The sequence below is a fragment of the Taudactylus pleione genome, unplaced genomic scaffold (assembly GCF_031769625.1).
Source record: "Taudactylus pleione unplaced genomic scaffold, aTauple2 ptg000615l, whole genome shotgun sequence".
NCBI classification, from domain to species: domain Eukaryota; kingdom Metazoa; phylum Chordata; class Amphibia; order Anura; family Myobatrachidae; genus Taudactylus; species Taudactylus pleione.
In genome coordinates this window covers 5,151,716-5,171,361 of record NW_028285017.1, presented here as the reverse complement: position 1 = coordinate 5,171,361, position 19,646 = coordinate 5,151,716, and the positions used below count along the sequence as shown (strand labels likewise).

The following is a 19,646-nucleotide window of genomic DNA, read 5'->3' as shown; positions in this document are numbered from 1 at the left end:
CTCCCTCGAACTGCAGTGCACTGTAAGTTACTGCAGCAGCTGTAATCATCAATGGCTGACGGGCTCCCTGAGAGAGGGGGGCCCGGGGTGACGTGCCCCCTGTGACCCCCTCCTTAATCCAGCTCTGCGACCAGTGCACTGTAAAAGGAGGACATCCTTCATGGTTTTTTTTCTGGACCCAGCGACGCCCTCCAGTGGCCGGCGCTCTAGGCAGCTTCCTAAAGCTGCCTAATGGTAGTGCCGGCCCTGCATTTATGACATATATAAATTCTTAATTATATTTTAGTACCCTACACCCACATATCTATATAAAATCTCCTCTATGTGTCATTCCGGCATAGGTTCTGCATGGACATACCACCTTTCTAAACTACGTGTATAACTGGGAGTTCCTCATCTGGGAGATAGCTTTGCTGATCTTTCTGCTGCGTCTGACTTCACTGGGATCAGACACCAACAAAAAATACAGTAATGTGTCAATACTACTGACTGAAGAGGTAAGCCGATTGTATGACATCAGTCAGAATCTTTAGCTTTTGTATGTATTACTTGCCTGATGATAGGGAAGATAGATCTTCAATAGACACATATGATTATGGGCATAATCTACTACAGGTTGATTTATTTTTCCCTCTTTTTTAAAAAAAACTGATGCAAAATGCTAAATCTCATAACACACAAAAAAACCACACCAAAATCAAGAATTTATTGCCTAATACTTCCCGGAACGAAATAAATAGATCACTGAAATGAGATGGAAAATGTTTGTATATACAGTGTGTTACCATTCCTGTGAACCCTTAATAATTTTTGAATTTCTGCATAAATGTGATCTTGTATGTGTTCAGATCAGATCTTTGGCCCTCTAGCTGCTGTGGAACTTCACATCCCAGCATGTCCCTGCCACAGTTTTAACATGATCTAACAGCAAAACTGTGGCAGGGCATGCTGGGATGTGTAGTTCCACAGCAGCTGTGAGTGCCACACATTGCCAGACCCTGATCTAAGTCATAAAAATAAAAAGTCAACACACACAAATTGATATATACAGCATTTCATTCATTTATTGATCAAAATGGTTAAACATGCTATGCCTCGATTTCTGAGGACCTCGCCAAACTGCTGTAATACAGGTAATGAACAAATGTTTAAAATTCAAACACCATTGTTACTCGGGAGTGGTCATCCAAATGAAAACACTCCTACTATGAAGCATATTTTATCACAGGAGATCACATACAACCCCACGGTATCATCAAAGGGTCTGTAGTGCTCTCTTGCACTGGCTAATATCAGTGTTAGTCAGTGGCGGAGTTTACCAAGAGGCTGCAGGGTTACAGCTCCCCCTCAGTGAGCCAGTTGCAGTTCGTGACTGCACTGGCTACACTTTGACTGGCAGTGGCTTCCAATTGGAAGCGCTACCTGCCAATCACACACTGGACAGGCAGTCTCAAGGGGAGGAGTTTTCTCCACATGGTACTGCTAGTCCGGGCTGCATTTGGCAGAGAACGTGCTTCCCTGGCTTCTAGGGACTGTAGCTGATGCAATCTGTAGAAGCTGGTGTTTTGCACATGTGCGGTGCCAGAACTTGGCTAGCTGGGACTGTGTCCCTCTCGCGGGCAGCAGCAGTCCCCCTCATCCAAATGGGTAGGAGCCTCTGCTGGTGTTCATTATTCCGCTATCAAGCAAACACTGTACAAGAATTGTGTGTATGGAAGGAGAGCAAGAGCAAGGTGGAAGCCACTATTCTTCAAGAACAACATTGCTGTCAGTTTAAAGTTTGCTGAAGACCATCTGGATGAGTCAGACTAGAAGACTACTGGAGAAATGTGCTGTGAACGGATGAGTCTAAAATAGCACTTAGTTGCTTAAATGAGTTATGTTTGGAGAAAATCAAACACTTTGAACACCTTTAATATAATATTTATGCAGGAATGGCAAAAATTTCAATGGAGGGCTCTGTATCTTACACTGATGAGCTCTTGGCATCAGTTCTAGATACAGAGAAAACTGATGTATCGAGGTAGGACCATGCCTCCGTACTGAATTGTCTTGTTTATGCCCAGTGGCCAATGATGTTCTGAAAATGGCTTATTTGCATATATTAAGTGCAAGCATTTCAAACCATTTAAACTAAAAACAAATTTGGATTTTAATAGAGAAGAAACCAGGAGTCATCTCTTTAAATTCAAGTAAATTTAATTAAAAATACAATCATCTCAATCTGTTAAATCTATCGCAGTTATTAGCAATTATGTTGAAAATGGTATATATGCATATACTATATTTATAAACTGAGAACTACCACGGTATAAATTATACCACTTTGCCTTTAAAGATCAACCTTTATCTCAAAATGGAAAAGAAGCCAAACAAGAAAGAACAACTCAATATTGTGAATAATGTTTTGAAATTGTCCTCCAAGCTCATCAAAGTAAGTATATGAAAACGGTGATGATAGGGGGGAGTACAGTGGAGTAATGGCTCTTGTTTACCTTTTGCTGCCAGATGTCTATGCCAATTATGCACCAGAAGTGCCCAGGACTGTTATTGAGATAAAAATACATATTTGTGGGAGATATTGTTAATTAATCAATAGACAAGTCTGTTGTATTTGGCAGAATATTCCAAATAAAATTTCTGCAGCAAGTGACATTTTAGGATAACCTCTAAAACCCCATCGTAATCATCTGTACCACCATCCTCATGCTAATCATTAACTGTATCAGTATTAACACGCTCATGACACCCTGTAATCATCATACATTTTTGAACACTCATCATCACTGCCTCATTATCTTTTAACAATCATTAAAAATCCCTAGATCGTTATAACCTCCTCCTCACTAACCACGACTCCTGATAATTAGCCTTTACATAACCAAACTCCGCACTAAAGAAATGCTTGGATTTCTCAGATATACAGCAACTCAATAAAAAAATAGATAAATTTGAAAGCCAAACAGGCTGTGTGTAAGCATAAATTGATACACTTCAACTTTTTCTAATGTTGTATCTTGAACACAGTAGTGTTCACAGTTCAAATTAAATATTAAAATACAAGCTGAAGCACAGCCTGTATCTTTATTACATAATTTAGCTTAAAGTAGCTATAGTGGAATTAATAATGTACTGGTGAGCGTAGAGTATTAATGTCTTTTTGTTTAGTTTAGTTTTCACTTAATTTCTTTCCATTTAATCAAATGTAGGCCAATACAATTTTTTGTTAATTATGGGTTTTGTGACCGCCCCGTATTCAGCAAATATCCGAACATGTAAAGTTTTGAGAGTTTGACTACATGAACCATATTGTGGTTTGCCAAAGCTCTGCTCTTTCTTATGGGAAGAAGGTCCAGTTTGCAAAGATCCCTCGGCCCCATGTGCCTCTACATTCCCTCTGGCAGTGCGCATGCATGAACTCAATTCACAAATGTCGGACCAGACACTGTAAAATATTTGAAAACTATATGGTAATAGAAATTCAGAGGTATTTGTTGCATGCATTTGCAAATACATGGTAAGCCACCAGGCCAAATTCACGTTACTGTTATCATGCAGTGTAGGGACCACCAGTATCAGAGAAGCCGTGAAGTTGACATGGTGGCTTACAGTACAATGTATTTGCAAATCCATGCAACAAATATCTCTGAATTTCTATTACTAAATAGTTTAAAGTATTGTTGCAGGTACAATTTAGTGTGCTGGGAAACATCTGGGGACACCCCCCTTTCTGTGTTTTGCTTACACAGAATAATCCTGTGTCAGCCTGGCTACATTCCAAACCAGATTGTGCTAGCCTCCATTTTCTACCTCACATTCTCACCCCTTCCCTCTAGCTTTTTCCTCATAACCTCCCCTGTCCACAAGCTTCTTGCACGAAAGTTTCTCCCTCACAAGACCTTCTGCCACCAGCTCTCCCTCATAGGTCTCGTTGCCCAACAACTTATTCGCCATGCCTTTCCTGACTACCACCCCTCCTGCCCATCAGCTTCTCATTCAGATGTCACTATACTCAACATTTCTTTCACAAGCCCCCTGCTAACCAGCTTTTTCGCACCTGACCCTCATCTTACCAGATTTTCTCTTACCTGCAGACCAATCTTTTCCTTACATGCCTCTGTGCATGTACAAACTTCTCCTTCTTCAAACCTCCACCTTTTCTCGAATGCCAACCCTAACCTCCAGCTTTTACCTTATGTACCTTTCCATTACCTTATACCTCAGATGTTCCTCTATTCATCAGCTTTTCCCTCCTCATATGTCAACCTGCCCTCCAGCTTCTCAACCACACTTCTCTCTACATTAGCTTATTCCACGCATGACTCTCTTCTGATCAATGTCCCTCCACATTACATCTTACTCAAACCTGTTTTTCCATTGCTCTAATACTGTATATATGAAGCAGCAAAATAACTTTTCAGTAAAACTAATTTCTTGATTCATGAATTAGGAAAGTCTCAGGATGTATGTGACTGCAGTGGCACACATGGTGTGCCGCGGTCAGAAGTAATTGTAGCTGATGGGAAACTACCCAGCAGGCACCTGTCTGTCCTGCAGGTCTGTGTAACCATTACACATACATGCAGTACAATTAATGGATGACAGACAGAAGACGTGGAGGAGAATGAGCATATATTATATTATTATTATTAATTTTTAAGACAAAACATAGTGTCCACAGCTTCTTACTTCTGGGATGCCCCTGGTTCCATATTTGTACCCCCATTAGAAGAGATGCCTATTACAAATGCCCTCCAGGTACCTGCCCCTCCCATTGATATGTACAGAGTGCAGGTGTACTTTTAGGTGAGGGAAGATGGGGGTGTGTTGTTGGTTTAGTACCACTGTAAATAAAAATATATTGCTACTCATTTGAAGAGCAGTAATTGCTGTAAATTATAGGAGCTAATCCCATCAACAATGTCAGGTTATTCTACTCATACTTATAAAACATCTGAACAATGCTTAAAATTATAAATATACAAATATTGTAAACCGCTTGGCCATTAAAGAGTTAAAATTCCTCAGACTACTAGCAGCAAAAAGGTCATAATTTCTTATAATATTTTTTTTTCCTATTTGTTACTTGGTCTTTTTAAAATAAAATTAATTTTCACCAGTAGATGGCATTGCTGTAAAGTTTAACTGGTTTTTATCAATCTCTATGAACACACAAACTGCTATAGAACTTAGGGCTCGATTCAGACCCGCTCGCTAGATGCGTTCACACGTACCCAGCGTATGCAAATTCAGCAAAGGCAGACGATCACACGGCAAGGCATTAGCACGCCCACTATGCCTTGCCATGTGATCGCGATGTGTATGCAGACACCCACAAGCCTGTCTTAAGACGCCCATTAATGCATGTCATCTCCAGGAAGTGTATGCAGCCATCAGTAACATCGAGTACCATCGGATGCGATCGCAGCGCTTGTGGTTGACCATACCATACCGTAAGCACTGCGAGTGATTCAGTGTGAAATACAACCAAGTGACGTGTACTATGACGCTCTGTACAAATTATGCATGCCTCTGGAACATTATGCATGCCTCTGGAACGGCGTTGAGACACTCAAACACACCTGCGTTCGCACCACCACTCCACCATTTCCTTCACCCAACCCGTTACCACCCACAAACGGCTTGTCCTGTCACTCAGTCTAGCGAGCTGTGCGCAACGAGCAAACACTTCTCAATCGCCTGGACTAGTTTGCGCCCGCACACTGCGATGCGTATGCATGCACACATTGCTAACCATTGGCAGCTACGAGCGAACGCAGCCTAGTGAGCGGATCTGAATTAGGCCTTATTTCCTAGTAGAGTGTCACAACAGAAATAAACACTGCTTAAAAGACTACAAAACAAATTGTTACATAAAAGACCTGTTAATAACATTTTAAAAAGTTCCAATACTGCACTTTGCACCTGATTCAAAGATGAACAGAATTGCAGAGCCTCACACAAGTTGCTGTGCAATCTTGTCCATTTCAAATTCAAATGCAGCAGAAGGAGTCTGTAGGAAATAGACACCTCCTTGCTGTTCTGGTGGCAACACGCTACTAAGGCATGCCCCTGCTCCGCTCCCTAAGCGCCCAGGGCCATACTAAGGGGGGAGTGGGGGGGCGACAGGGGCGGTAGTCTCGGGGCTCCCACACACAGAGGGGCCCCCGCAACTGGCGCAAGCAATTTGAGTACTTAGAAACCCCCCTGACGGACATATCCCCCCTTACAGCAGGCGAAGTGGGGGCGGAGTTAATATGGCAAGCCCCGCACTCATATTACTTGCGAATCACGGCATTACAGTGCAAGGGGACGGAGCCTAATGATGGGAGGTGCCCGCCCCCATTACCAACCTGTAGCATAAAAATTTAAGTGTATGTGTTGTGTATGTATGTGTAATTGTGTTAATTTGTATATATATGTGTGTATACTGTGTATGTATATTTGTTATTGTGTATGTGTTTATTAATATATGCTTAACACAAATAATATATATATTTATATTGAAACCCCCCAGAAAATCCTGCATTTGCCCCTGCCCACGTAGGGTCAGTGTGACCCTGCCGTGGCTCCGTGTGGCTTGGTGGGGGCCCCACAGCTTAGTTGCCCTAGGGTCCCCACCAGCCTTAATCCGGTCCTGTAAGCACCGCAGCATGTCAATCATGCTGCGGTTAGGAAGGGTCTGCGGCGATATGCACAGAACGGGTCCTGCGCATGCGCAGACCACTCACCATCGGAGATGTACGCTTAACCATCTGGTTAGCATATATTTCTGAATCAGGCCATTTGTCAGGACCTGAGATATTTGACATTGTACTTCTATATGCTATATAGTGGAATACTAGTATAAGCCATTTCCTTTTCCTATCAACTAGTGGTAGTACAGCCTTAATTGTCTGAACCTGTCACTCACTTTTATAATTTTTTTAAATTTTACTAGTTCTAAGTAGTAATATATCTCAAATTTTAATTACCTTTATAGTAAACTAGCTGGACTACCCGGCGTTGCCCGGGATTTTAAGAATGTTTGTTTACACATCATCCTCCAACAAACCTGTCCTTAGGCAGGCCTCAAGAAAAGTGTGACAAACTTCCCCATCAACAGTCCTAAGGTCTTCGAAGGAAATAGGACCTGTAACGGTGTAAAGCAAACTTCAGAGATCGAAGCATTCAAAATGTGTCGGATGTACAGTGTAAACATGGCCAAGAGCTTCTGTTGCTCTGATACCAGGATGACCATCTACAGCGACTCCCTGTTTTCTGCGCATACAAACTTTTCCAGAAGCATTCCATGTGTAATATTTTGGCAGCTCACAGTACAGCAGGGTCCTTGCAAGGTCATCATTTTGAGACAGTTCAAAGAAGTCAATGTTGTTGCGTAATTTGGTATAGTCAGGCAGCTGAGAATGCTGGGAAAGCCTGCTAAAGCTTTATTCGATAATAAACATTAAGATCATGTCAAAACATGACAACACAAAACGCTCGCTCCGAGGCCCTACCCATATGCCATGAGGCCCCACAATGAGCGTGCAGCCAAAATTGTGTTTTTTTTATTAATTAAAAATTAACAGTAATTAATTTAAAAAATTTTTAGTTGCCTCGGGCGTGTTTTAATACGCTCGTATGTAAAATTTCACATCTTGGCTTGTAAACTGTGGATTTGTATAGAAAGACAGAAGGACAGAAATAGTAGAGATAAGAAAGTTCTTAAATATCACCACTGGAGGCAGCAGACAGCAGTACTGAGTGCAATGTCCCACAATGAGCTTCCACAAAAAAATGTGTTTTTTAATTAATTAAAAATTTAACAGTAATTAATTTTGATTTCACATTTTTTTAGTTGCCGCGGCCGTGTTTCAATATACTCGTATGTAAAATTTCACGATCTTGGCTTGTAAACTGTGGATTTGTATAGCAAGACAGAAGGACAAATTTTCGCTTTTATATAGCAGATATAGCTTTAAGAGCATACATGCCGACTTTTGAAAAAGCATTTCAGGGAGATTGTGAAAGCAGCACCTATGAGCGCGGTGGTAAAGTGGGCGTGTACATCTGAGAGGCGTATCATAAATTGTGTCAAGAATTGCAATTAGCCATAGGGATCATTGTGTCTTATAACTAATGCAGGGAAATGAAACTAATGATCCCATTTGAGTGTATGTATCTCTTCTTTTTGTATATAACAACTTCATAATGGGGTTAAGGTGCAATCAGGGAGTAAGGGAGATTGCTAGTATATCACGGAGTCTCCCTGACAATCAGGTAGATTTGACAAGTATGTTTTAGAGTTCATGGTAAAACATGTCTGTACGTATTACCAGAGACATCACCGGGTGTGGTGAGGTGACACCTGGTGTGGCACCTCCAGAAAGGGCATGTTGCCTTGTCTCAGTGAGGCCACGCCTCCCAGCATTCTGGGAGCTGTTGGAAAGCCCCCAGCCTCTCCAAACACAGGGGGTGTGGAATGAATGACTCCTGCATGCGCATGTCATCCATTACCGCTGCTCGGCGAATCCATCCAAGGGGGTGACACCAGAATAGCAGAGCAGCTCCCCCTTGAGTGGTGTCAACTGGTGCGGCCCACACACCCCCGCGTGTGCCACTGCATATAAAAACATGTTTATTAGGTCATGTCCCCTTTCCCATGTACATAATACCAATTTGGCTACCCCTCCATTAATTTTGCCTTTCTACCATATTCAACATTCTAGTGACTTTGTAGAATTACATTTTCTTCTTGGGGCTATTATACGTTGTTTATGAATACCCATATTTAATTAGCGTTTACAGGCTGTCATTGGATGTTACTGCGCAGCTTACTGTACTAGTATACAGAGCTCTGGCTCAATCTCTGCTCTTCCAAATTGCACCCTATACAATGCATAATTAACTAATACAAATGTAAAAGAGCAATTCTGCTAACGAATTAATATAGAGAATTCAAATTGTGTATTTGTTTATTAGATATCCATTATAGTTTTCCATTATATTTAGTTTTACGCAATACATTAGTTATTGTATCCTCTCAATAATTTTTATTTAACATGGAGTGTAATTGAGTCATTTTCTGCTATACTGGAGAGAAACCCGACTTCCTGCCAAGATTTTGCAGTGCCAATAAATGACACACTTATGTAAAGTAAAAATGGCGGTACCTTAGCTCAGTACATTCTGTACGGTTCTGTAGAGCATAGGTGCTGATTACAGCAAAATGTTATGTGGAAATTACATTATTCATGGATCAGCAATGTATTACTTGCCAGAATAAATTTAGGACTAACATCATTTAGAAGCAAATCACATCACTATGTAATCAATAATATTTTGCTTTACAGGAAATTGACACCCCATTCAGGCTGTATGGACTAACAGTGAACCCTTTAATTTATAATATAACCCGTGTGGTGATTCTTTCTGTAGTGTCCGGTGTTGTGAGCGACCTTCTAGGATTCAACATAAGAGTGAGTACACAGCGCCTGTTCTTCTACCATTTTGTATCACAGTCAGCTGCATTTCTGTGAATAACATGGGGAATATTATTGCATTTTGTTGACTTAAAGCAAATAATTAACACCATACAAAAACTGTGTTTTGTAATATTGGAATCCAGTAGAAAAATCTTTTTATTTTTACAACAGAAGTCATAGATTGGGGATTATTTATTAGAAAATGTGCCTTCATTCACATGCAACAAGACAATTGCTTCAATGCAAGTTAAACTGATGTCTGATAGGTTACTAAGCCTTCTTTGTATATAAAATAGACATTATAACAAGCTAACAATTGTCTCATGCAATGTTGAGGTAAAATATTCATTTACACTGAAGTGAAAAGAAATATGCCCGCGCTCGGTTTTACCCATATACATGGTACCAGCACCATGGCAATATTAATGCCATAAATGTATACAAAACAGAAAAACTTTTGCTATCGGCGCTAACAATAATATACTGCAAATTTATGTGTGTGCAGCAATAAAACAGAGGGGATTTTATCATGATTTGATCAAAGCATTTAAGCCTGCAGCCCAGCATCAAGGGACCCCATTTTTCTGCAGGTCCCTACAGATTATAATATAATATATATATATATATATATATATATACACACACACACACACACACACACACACACACACACACAGATATAGATGTGCCACTGTATCTGGGGGTGAGTACATTTAACTGCAATGTAATGATGTGCTGGGCAGATATGCTAGTGTAGGGACCCTGCAGAAAAATGGGGTCCCTTGATGCTGGGCTGCAGGCTTAAATGCTTTGATCAAATCATGACAAAATCCCCTTTGTTTTATTTGCTGCACACACATAAATTTGCAGTATATTATTGTTAGCGCCGATAGCAAAAGTTTTTCTGTTTTTTATTTACACTGAAGTGCCAAAAGTCAGGGGATAGATGCCTAGAATTGTGTAGGACCACCTCTAGCCCATCGAAGTGCAGCAATTTGTCGTGGCATCAATTCCACAAGTAGACAGAAGACCACTGGAGAGACGTCCTAAAAATGCTCAATTGGAATCATGTTGGGCGAGCGTGGTGGCTACAGCATTCGCCAGAACTCTCCAGAATGCTGCTCGAACCATTGCTGGACAACTTGGGACCAATGACACTGTGCATTCTCCTGCTGGAATAATTAGAGTTATGGTAGACTTACCTAGATAACTCCTTTTCTTCAAGGTCCATAGGGTCCACAGGATACCATGGGGATATTCTGGTTGAAGACCAGGCACCAAATAGTTAAAGCTTTGGCTCCCAGGATGTCTTGGGTCCTCCACCATATATACCCTGCCCCTAGTCATAGGACTTCAGTTTAGTTAACAAGCCTCAAGACAGGAAAGAGGAGAAGGAAGAGCAATCATTCACCAGAAACACAAGATGAGGGAATCTGTGACCGTAAGAAAAAATTACCCATGCAGCCAGGTGCGTCAGGGAGGGTGCCCTGTGGACCTCGAAGTAAAGGACTTGTCTAGGTAAGTCTAACATAACTCTAATTTTCTTCTTCAGGGTCCATAGGGATCCACAAGGATACCATGGGGATGTCCTAAAGCACTTCCCCTAGGGTAGAGGACGCTCCTGAGCAGAAAGGAGAACTCATCACCCAAAGGAAGCATCCTGAGTGGAAAAATTATCAAAGGCATAAACCTAAGAAAAAAGTGTGTACAGACAACCACGTGGCTGCCTTGCACAACTGTTCAGCAGAGGCCCCACGACTAAATGCCCACGATGGCCTTACAAACATAGTAGAATGTGCTGTCACCGTGCCTTGGACAGGGAGATCAGCCTGTGTGTACACCTGAGAGATAGTCATCTGTAGCCATCTTGCCCAAGTCTGCTTATTGGCTGGCCATCCTCGTTTGTGGAAACCATATAATACAAAAAGCGCACCTGATTTTCTAACAGAATTTGTGCCCTCCACATAGATACTGAGAGCATGACATCCAGGGAGGCTTCACCTACAGAAGGATCTGGAGCCTGAAAAGCTGGAACAACAATTTCTTAATTTACATGAAAACGGGACACTACCTTAGGAAGGTAACCCTTCTTTGTACGAAGAACAGCTTTATCCTTTATCCTGGTGAAAAATCAAAAATAGAGAGCGACACAAAAGCAATGTCAAATCAGAGACACTGCGAGCAGAAGAGATAGCAAGAAGAAAAAGTGTCTTCGCTGCCAACCACAAGACAAATCCCACGGTGCTACCGGTGGAACAAAAGGAGGCTGAACTTGCAGAACTCCTTGGAAAAATATTCTAACATCTGGTAATAAGGCAATCTTCCTCTGGAACTAGACTGACAGTGCAGAACCTGCACTCTTAAAGTAGCCAGAGAGCATGGTCTAACCTGCCTGGAGAAAATCCAGTATCCTGGAAATCCTAAACACCTTAGGATCATACTTTCTGTGGGAACACCATTCATCAAAAGAATACCAAACTCTGTAATAGATCCGGGTAGAGGCAGGCTTCCTTGCCCTAAGCATCATTTGAATTACAGAACTAAAAAAACCTGTTGCTCTTAGGATGGAAGATTCAAGAGCCACGCCGTCAAAACCAGACGAGGTAAGTCCGGATGCCGCAGGGGCCCTGTGTGAGCAGATCCTGCCATAGAGGAAGAGGATATGGACTGCTTATTGATAGATTCCATATGTTGGTGAACCAATGACGTCTGGGCCAAGCCGGAGCCACCAGTATTACCGTTTTGCCTTCCTACTTGAATTTCCTGAGAACTCTTGGAAGGAAAGAATTTGGAGGAAAGAGATGCATACACAAAAAGAAGAAATACAAGTGCACAACTCCAAATTAACTGATTATATATAAATAAATAAATTTTTGCAGTAAATAGAGGTTTTTGGCATAATCTTGGCCAAGGTTATGGGCCTACCCACCACATCCGGATAACCTCTGTAGGGTAGGTCCCTAACATACTAGGGTTCAAATCCAGAGTGCAGGACACCCCCCAAACTAGCCCAGCTAAGCCACCCCAAGGCATCACTAATAAGAAAAGTGAAGTGTAAAGGAAATAGTTAAGAGCAGCCGCAGCTGCATATAAAAGAATAAAAATAAAAGTGTGAAATACATACTGTATATAAAAAAAACAGACAGTGAAGCGTTAAAATGTGTTGTAAAGGAAAAATGTGTTATAATGTGGTGGGTAGGCCCATAACCTCGGCCAAGATTATGCCAAAAGATTCTATTTACTGCAAAAATGTATTTCTTTATATATAATCAGTTAATTTGGAGTTGTGCACTTGTATTTCTTCTTTTTGTGTATATATCAATGGTCTCCACAGGTAGCACTTCCAATATATATATATATATATATATATATATATATATATATATATATGTATATACATACATACATACACACACACACACACACACATGTTCAGGGTGTGGCCCATTTTCTAAGACAGATACGCCAGCTTGAAGTCCCATCTTAATGTAAGTGTGTCCACGAAGGCTGCTGATGGGTCTCTGGACCTGGACCCGTACCTGGGAACCTTGTGGTTGTGACATGGCACCACAAGATCTATCTCTGGTAGACCCCATTTGTTTACCAGGAGCTGAAACACTCCCGGATGGAGAGACCACTCTCCGGCGTGTATGTCCCGGCGACTTAGGAAGTCTGCTTCCCAATTGAGTACTCCCAGTATGAATATTTCCAAGATGGCCGGAAGATGGCGTTCTGCCAGATCAGAACCATTGTCACTTCTTTCATGGCTGCGTAACTTCTTGTGCCTCCCTGATAATTGAGGTAGGCCACTGTTGTTGCATTGTCGGACTGGATCTGGACCGGCTTGCCCTGGAGCAGGTCCTGTGCCATGACAAATGCTTTGTATACTGCTCGCAGTTCCAGACTTTCCTGATTTGTCCACTTTCCCTGAAAGGTGTGATGACCTGTCACTGCTCCCCATCCGCAAAGACTGCCATCCGTGGTGAGAAACACCCAATTTGGAATCCAGAATGTGCGCCCTTTGTTCAGATGGTCCTTTCTCAGCCACCACAGGAGGGAGTGACGAACCTCTGGGGCTTTATTTGATGATACTGTCTATTCCACTTGGAGAGAATCAATCTTTGCAAAGGCCTGGAATGGAACTGAGCATACCCCACCATGTCGAAGGTGGATACCATTGATCCCAGGACCTCCATTGCTAGCAGAATGGATACCCTTCATTTGCAAAGCAGTTTGATATTTGCAACGATGGGGCCACAATCTTGTCCTCTGGCAGAAACACTGTTTGTGTCCGAGAATCCAGAAGAGCTTCCAGATGTACCATCTGCTGTGTTGGAGAAAGTGATTATTTCTTTCAATTGATGATCCAGCCGATATTTTGCAAAAACTAGACGTCTTAGAGCAGGGGTTCCTAACCACGGTCCTCAAAGCACACTAACAGTCCAGGTTTTGAGGATAGCCATACTGGTGACTTAATTAGCACCACGGTTATTTTGATTTAACCATCTGCGCTCAAGCCTGGATATCACCAAAACCAGGACTGTTAGTGTGCCTTGAGGACCGAGCTTGGGAATCACTGTCTTAGAGAAAGGCTGTTTCCTTGCTCATCCCTGAGAATGGAAGGACCGAAAATAAACCTGTCTACACTTTGGCAGCTTTAAAGTCAGCAGGCTGCCAACTTGGTGACAGAGTAGCTATTATTTTATCCAACTTTGCTCCAAAAAGTACTTTTCCATAAAAAGGTAAAACTTCCAGCGCCTTCTTTGATCCTGTATCAGCTTTCCAGGATCTTAACCAAAGGGCCCTGCGTGCCACTATTGAGGCTGCTGATGCTTTAGAAGCTAAAATTCCAGCATCTACAGCAGCTCCTCACAGATAGGAAGCCGCTTCCTGTATATGGGAGATATACATCATCTGTTCTCTGGTAGCCTTGGTGAAGAATGGATGGAGCATTGGAAAATTCTCTAACAGCCTTGGCTACCCAGGCTGCAGCCATATCTGGATGGGTAACAGCTCCAGATGATGAAAAGATCGTTTTGAGACATGCTTCAATCTTTGTATTTGTGGAATTCTTCAGAGAAGATGCCGACGGAATAGGCAATGTAGCATTTCTAATGAAATGCGTTACATGAGCATCCACATTAGGAAGTACCTCCCACTTAGTACATACAGAAGCCAGGAAAGCATACAACGATATTATTCTCTTATTCACATAAAAACGTTTGTCAGGGTTACCCCATGCCTCATCCATAAGCTCAGTGAGCTGTTCAGATACAGGAAACTCCGTTTTGACCACCTTCCGGTGGTGATTAAACACTGGAGCCTTCTTACTATGAGCTGGTTCATTATCCTGAATGTCTAGGATTGATTTAACTGCCTTCACCAAAGAAGGAACATCCGTGGGATGGTCCTCTTCCACCGAGCTAGACCCTGGAGAGGAAAGTTGCGCATCATCCGAATCCTCGGACGATGCGTCTGAATCCATATGTTGAGCAGACTGATAAAAAGCTAACTTGCGCTTAGGCGCCTTGGTAACTACCGGTCTGCTATCAACATTAGATGGTGCCATACTCTGACTAGAATGACCATCAACATCCTTCTAGGAAGGATGCATAGGAGGTGCAAACATAGCATGCTGTGTTCACCCCATACAAGGAGGCATAGTGGGAGAAGCCATACGACCCACAAACTGCTTCATTACCTGGGACAAAGAGGATACCCAAAAAGGCTCTTGTCCAGGGACAGGCAACACACAAACCATCCTTAATGTCCTGAGGGGACAAATAAGCCATATATTATTTACATGAAACCAGCACAGAGGGCTCCCCCTCCTGTATTCCTTTAACTTTTGACATGTTCAATATAAAGGCAACAGTTGCAATGATATGTGACAGCCTTCACAAAATCTTAATGAATGTGTAGTACTCCAAAAAAAACCTCAACCCCAAGTGGATGGAGAGAAAAACAGTGATAGTTACTATATAATTGACAGACAGAAATAAAGGGCAGTGTCAATACAGCAGCTAGCAAACAGTCACATACAATGCATATGTTACAAAATTAAAATCAACTTTAAATCAACTACACAAACACAAAGGAATGGTAGGATATAGAGCACTAAATACCTTAACCAAGGGAGAGGTATACGGGGAGACTGCCTAAACCCTTCCGAGACCAACAGCTACAGGGAACACTGAGCGTGGACCGTGAGCGTTTCATTACACGTGGGGGGTAGGCAGAGCAACCTAGATACGCGAAACCCTTCGTAGGACTGTGTCTGTGTCGGAGGAGGATCTGCAGGGTGAGCGCCTACCTCCCCATACCATCGCGACCATCTTTTTGGCCGCTAGCTATAGCTGTGGGTGGTCACCCACAGCTATGCGAGTGGCCAGGAGGCTGCTCTAAAAAAAGAGAAGGACGGCCCTGATTCAGAGCGAGCTCTGTCAGAGCGTCCGGCTCTGAATCAGGGCCACTGCACTGACCTGATGGATGTGTGTGTGTACCTCCTGTATTGAATGTGGATATGATTTGAGCCAGTGTTGCTTGTCTGTTACTACAGACAATTCTGGACAGACGCCGCTGGTCACGATCATTAAGCACCCATGGTTGGTCACTGCGCTGTCCACGGTGGGTGGTAATGCCTTCCATGAGGTATTCCTGGTACGTGACACCATAGAGCGAGGAATGTTGAAAATGTGCACAACTTCAAAAATGGGATGTTCCATCCATCGGGCACCCACTATCCTGCCCTGTTTGAATTCCAATAATTCACGTTGCCTTGCCCTGAGCAGCTAAGCCAGTGTTCAAACTGACTCACGAGATGTCAGATTACAACTGATGCAGGTCTGGGCATTTCCAAGACATCACAGTACAGTGTTGCCACCTACTATAACCTTTACATACTGCTATCCCATGACTTTTGGCACTTCAGTGTATGCACCCTGTTCTGCTACAATTGAGAGCTCTATTTGGAAACTTGATTAAGGAACAATGGCCCTCATTCAGAGCCGTACGCTCTGAGCAGAGCGCACGCTCTGAATGAGGGCCGGGCTCCATTTTCATGGAGCGTCCTCCTGGACGCTTGTATAGCTGTGGGTCACCACCCACTGGCTATACGAGCGTGCTTTTTGATGGCCGCGATGGTCGAGACCATCGCGACCATCGAAATTGCGAGCCGGAGCCTGCGGTTGAGGTTTTCAACCGCAAGCTCCGGAGTGATTTTGGCTCTATCAGAGCCAAAATCACTCCCACTGACATCACTAGTGATGTCAGTGGGCCGGCTTCTGACGGGAGGCGTTCCCGTGGGAACGCCCCCGTCAGGGAGGCACGCCCCCGGCACGCCCACCAAAGGGGGCGTGCTGTCAATCAACATTGACAGCACGCCCCCTTTGATCGGACACAACGAGCGAAGGACTTTCCTTCGCTCGTCGCGTCTGGCGCATGCGCACGACGGAGCTCCCTCCGTCGTGCGCATGCTCAGTGCATAACATCGACCCACTTGCGAGCGGACAGCCGCTCGCGAGTGGGTCTGAATCAGGCCCAATGTACACACAGCCAGACATGCCGATACATCTGCAAGATATATCGGCATCAGCTGTGCTGGAGGGCAGATGCGATGTGTCGTTAACGACGTCATTCACAGACATATGCTCTGTACACACCCACCGATGCACTGCAGATATAGTACCTGTTCAATTGAACAGGCCATATATATGTTAAGCCGCGTATCCACTTGCCGATTAAAATGAGCGATTGAACGATAACTATATCGTTATTGTTCAATTGCTCATTAATCGGGCATGAAAATGTCGAAAATGACCAGCAATGCGTGCTCCCGCTGGTCGTTTCCTACATCAATCATCACCTCAACGTTCTGATCAATCTGACAATAACGACAGATTGACCATGTTCAGGGATGAGGGAGGGTACCTACACTGAACGACATATCATTCAGTGTGGGCACTGCAGGGGAAGAGGAACGACTGTACGATTACAATGTTATAATCGTACTGTCGTTCCACTATCTGCTAGTGGATACGCACCATAAGTGTGTACTCATTACACCTTTTGTAAGCCGCTGCTTTCCAGTGGGTCGCAGGTGAAATTTTAAACTAAGCCCGCAGTCGGTGTAAAGCACACCGAGCTTTACACTGACTGTAGTTGCCGTTTCACCTGCAACCTGCAACCCGCTGGGTAACAGTCATTGTGAATAAAAACAGTTCTAGTCCCAACAATAAAGTAGTACAAATTTACTTTGTGTGTAAACTTAGGCCACCGCCCCCCCCCCCCAAAAAAAAAAATACTATGGTCATGTTTAAATGCACAATAGTTTATACAGTTTTGATGATCGTGCCCTTTAAAAAGTAACCAACGCTGTCCTTAAGCTATATTTTACCTTGTCACATATATTTGACATCAACATTATTGAACTGAAGCAATTGAACCATAAATTACCCCAGTTCTGTTTAAGCAGAAGTAAGCCTGGAAACTTGCAGTGTACTTGAAAGACTTATCTGAAATCAATGAGAGACGTGACATGTGGTTGCGGTTTCATGTCAAAACCTGATTATTTCTTGCAAAGGACAATAGATTAATACTTGGTGATTTTTTTTCACTTTTAGTACAGATATGTTCAATATTACGTTGTACTATATTATTGAATCAGAGAATGCTTACATCACTGTGGAACTGGTAAAATCTGTTTTTTTTCCACCACCTCATTCTCATCCTAGTTGTGGAAAATTAAACCATGACCTTCTATACTATGGAGAAAGACATGTTTGCAGACACGTGGGTCGGACACCTGATCTGTGGCTTACAAGCTTGGACATCGCTCCGTTGCATGCACCATGCAGGTTTTGCATGAACAAGAATCAGCAAGATGATAAGCGAGTTAGGATACGGTCAACTACTCTTCCTATTTCAAAAGTGCCAAATGACTTTGTATAGCAGATTGTTTTAATTTTTTTTGTGTAAAAAATCATAAGAAAAAAATATATATTTATTGAAATTTGTAACGGATAAAGATTTGAATATAAGAGACTATATTTGATATGTTAAAAGAGTGGATTCCTTTGAATCATGGTTTACAATTTAAACTGTGCCCTTATGTGCATTATATTACTGTTACAAGGGGGCCTGGAGGAAACTATGCAATAGGTTTTATTGGCAGATTACAAAAGTATGAGTTATGAAAATAATATATTACTACGATCAGACTTCTCTCTTAATATAAATATCCTCAAATTTTTAGAAAGCTGCTAATCGTCCTATGCATGATGTTTTATATTAAGAATAAAGCTGGCCACACATCTAAAGATTATCTGTCCAACCAGCCAACTAGCTGATTGGTTGGAATGAAAATCTGGTAACGTATGGGAGTAAATGATCAGCAATTTGCTCCTAAATGCCAGAAAACAGATGAAAATGGTCATCAGAAGAGTTTGTTAAATGTTTGATCTAAACAATTTGTTCAAACAGTTTTTGTCCATTTTCTGGCATTTGTCATTTGCTTTCATACCTTACCAGGTTTTCATTCCAACCAATCAACTAGTTGGCTGGTTGGACAGATAATCTTTAGATGTCTGGCCAGCTTAACTGCAGGTTCCAACTGTATATAAGAGTCATTTTCAAAACGGAATATTAGTCTTATTACGTGGACACTGACTTTTGCACGTTTTTGTGGCATGTGTAATTCCTGCTGCCACCTAAACCAGGCCACAGAGAGCAGAATGCGTCATCCCAGCTTTACTTATAGGGGTATATTCAATTTGCCGCGAGAAAAGCCAAAAACCCGCACCTGCGAGGTATTTCCGGGAGGTTTTTTTTTGCGCACCTCCTGAGCAAGCGTGATTTTTCCAGAAATCAATGTTCTTAGGAAAAATCACGTGTACTTGCTCTGACAACCCCCCCCCCTCCCCAAAGGACTAATTAAGCAATTGGAAGTATCCAATTAGCTTAATTAGTCCTTAATTACTCACCTTCCGAAGCGCTGTCTTCTCATCTTCTTCTGCATCTAGCGTCGGGAGCCGGCTCTTCTGCAGCAGCGGTGAGTATGTCAGTGTGTGTGCTGTATGTAAGTGTGTATGAGTGACTGTGTGGTGTGTGTGTGTGTGTGTGTGTGAGTGACACCCGGTGCGGTGTGTGTGGCCCGCCCTGGAATGGGCGCTGGGAGAACTA

General features: G+C 42.6%; 1 protein-coding gene across 2 annotated transcripts in view; it reads left to right on the top strand.

Moving 5' to 3' along the window:
• The window catches only part of PHTF1 (putative homeodomain transcription factor 1), a 137,160-nt gene extending 118,393 nt beyond the window's left edge, over positions 1-18,767 (top strand). The window contains exons 16-19 of one of the 2 annotated variants that reach the window (XM_088454432.1): positions 342-497; positions 2,339-2,434; positions 9,336-9,461; positions 18,200-18,767. In XM_088454432.1, coding sequence (XP_088310558.1) covers positions 342-497; positions 2,339-2,434; positions 9,336-9,461; positions 18,200-18,220 — 399 coding nt within the window. In that variant the 3' untranslated portion in view covers positions 18,221-18,767. The remainder of the gene's footprint in view (positions 1-341; positions 498-2,338; positions 2,435-9,335; positions 9,462-18,199) is intronic. The other variant, XM_088454433.1, reaches the window with a different exon arrangement.
• Positions 18,768-19,646: the final 879 nt, after the last annotated feature.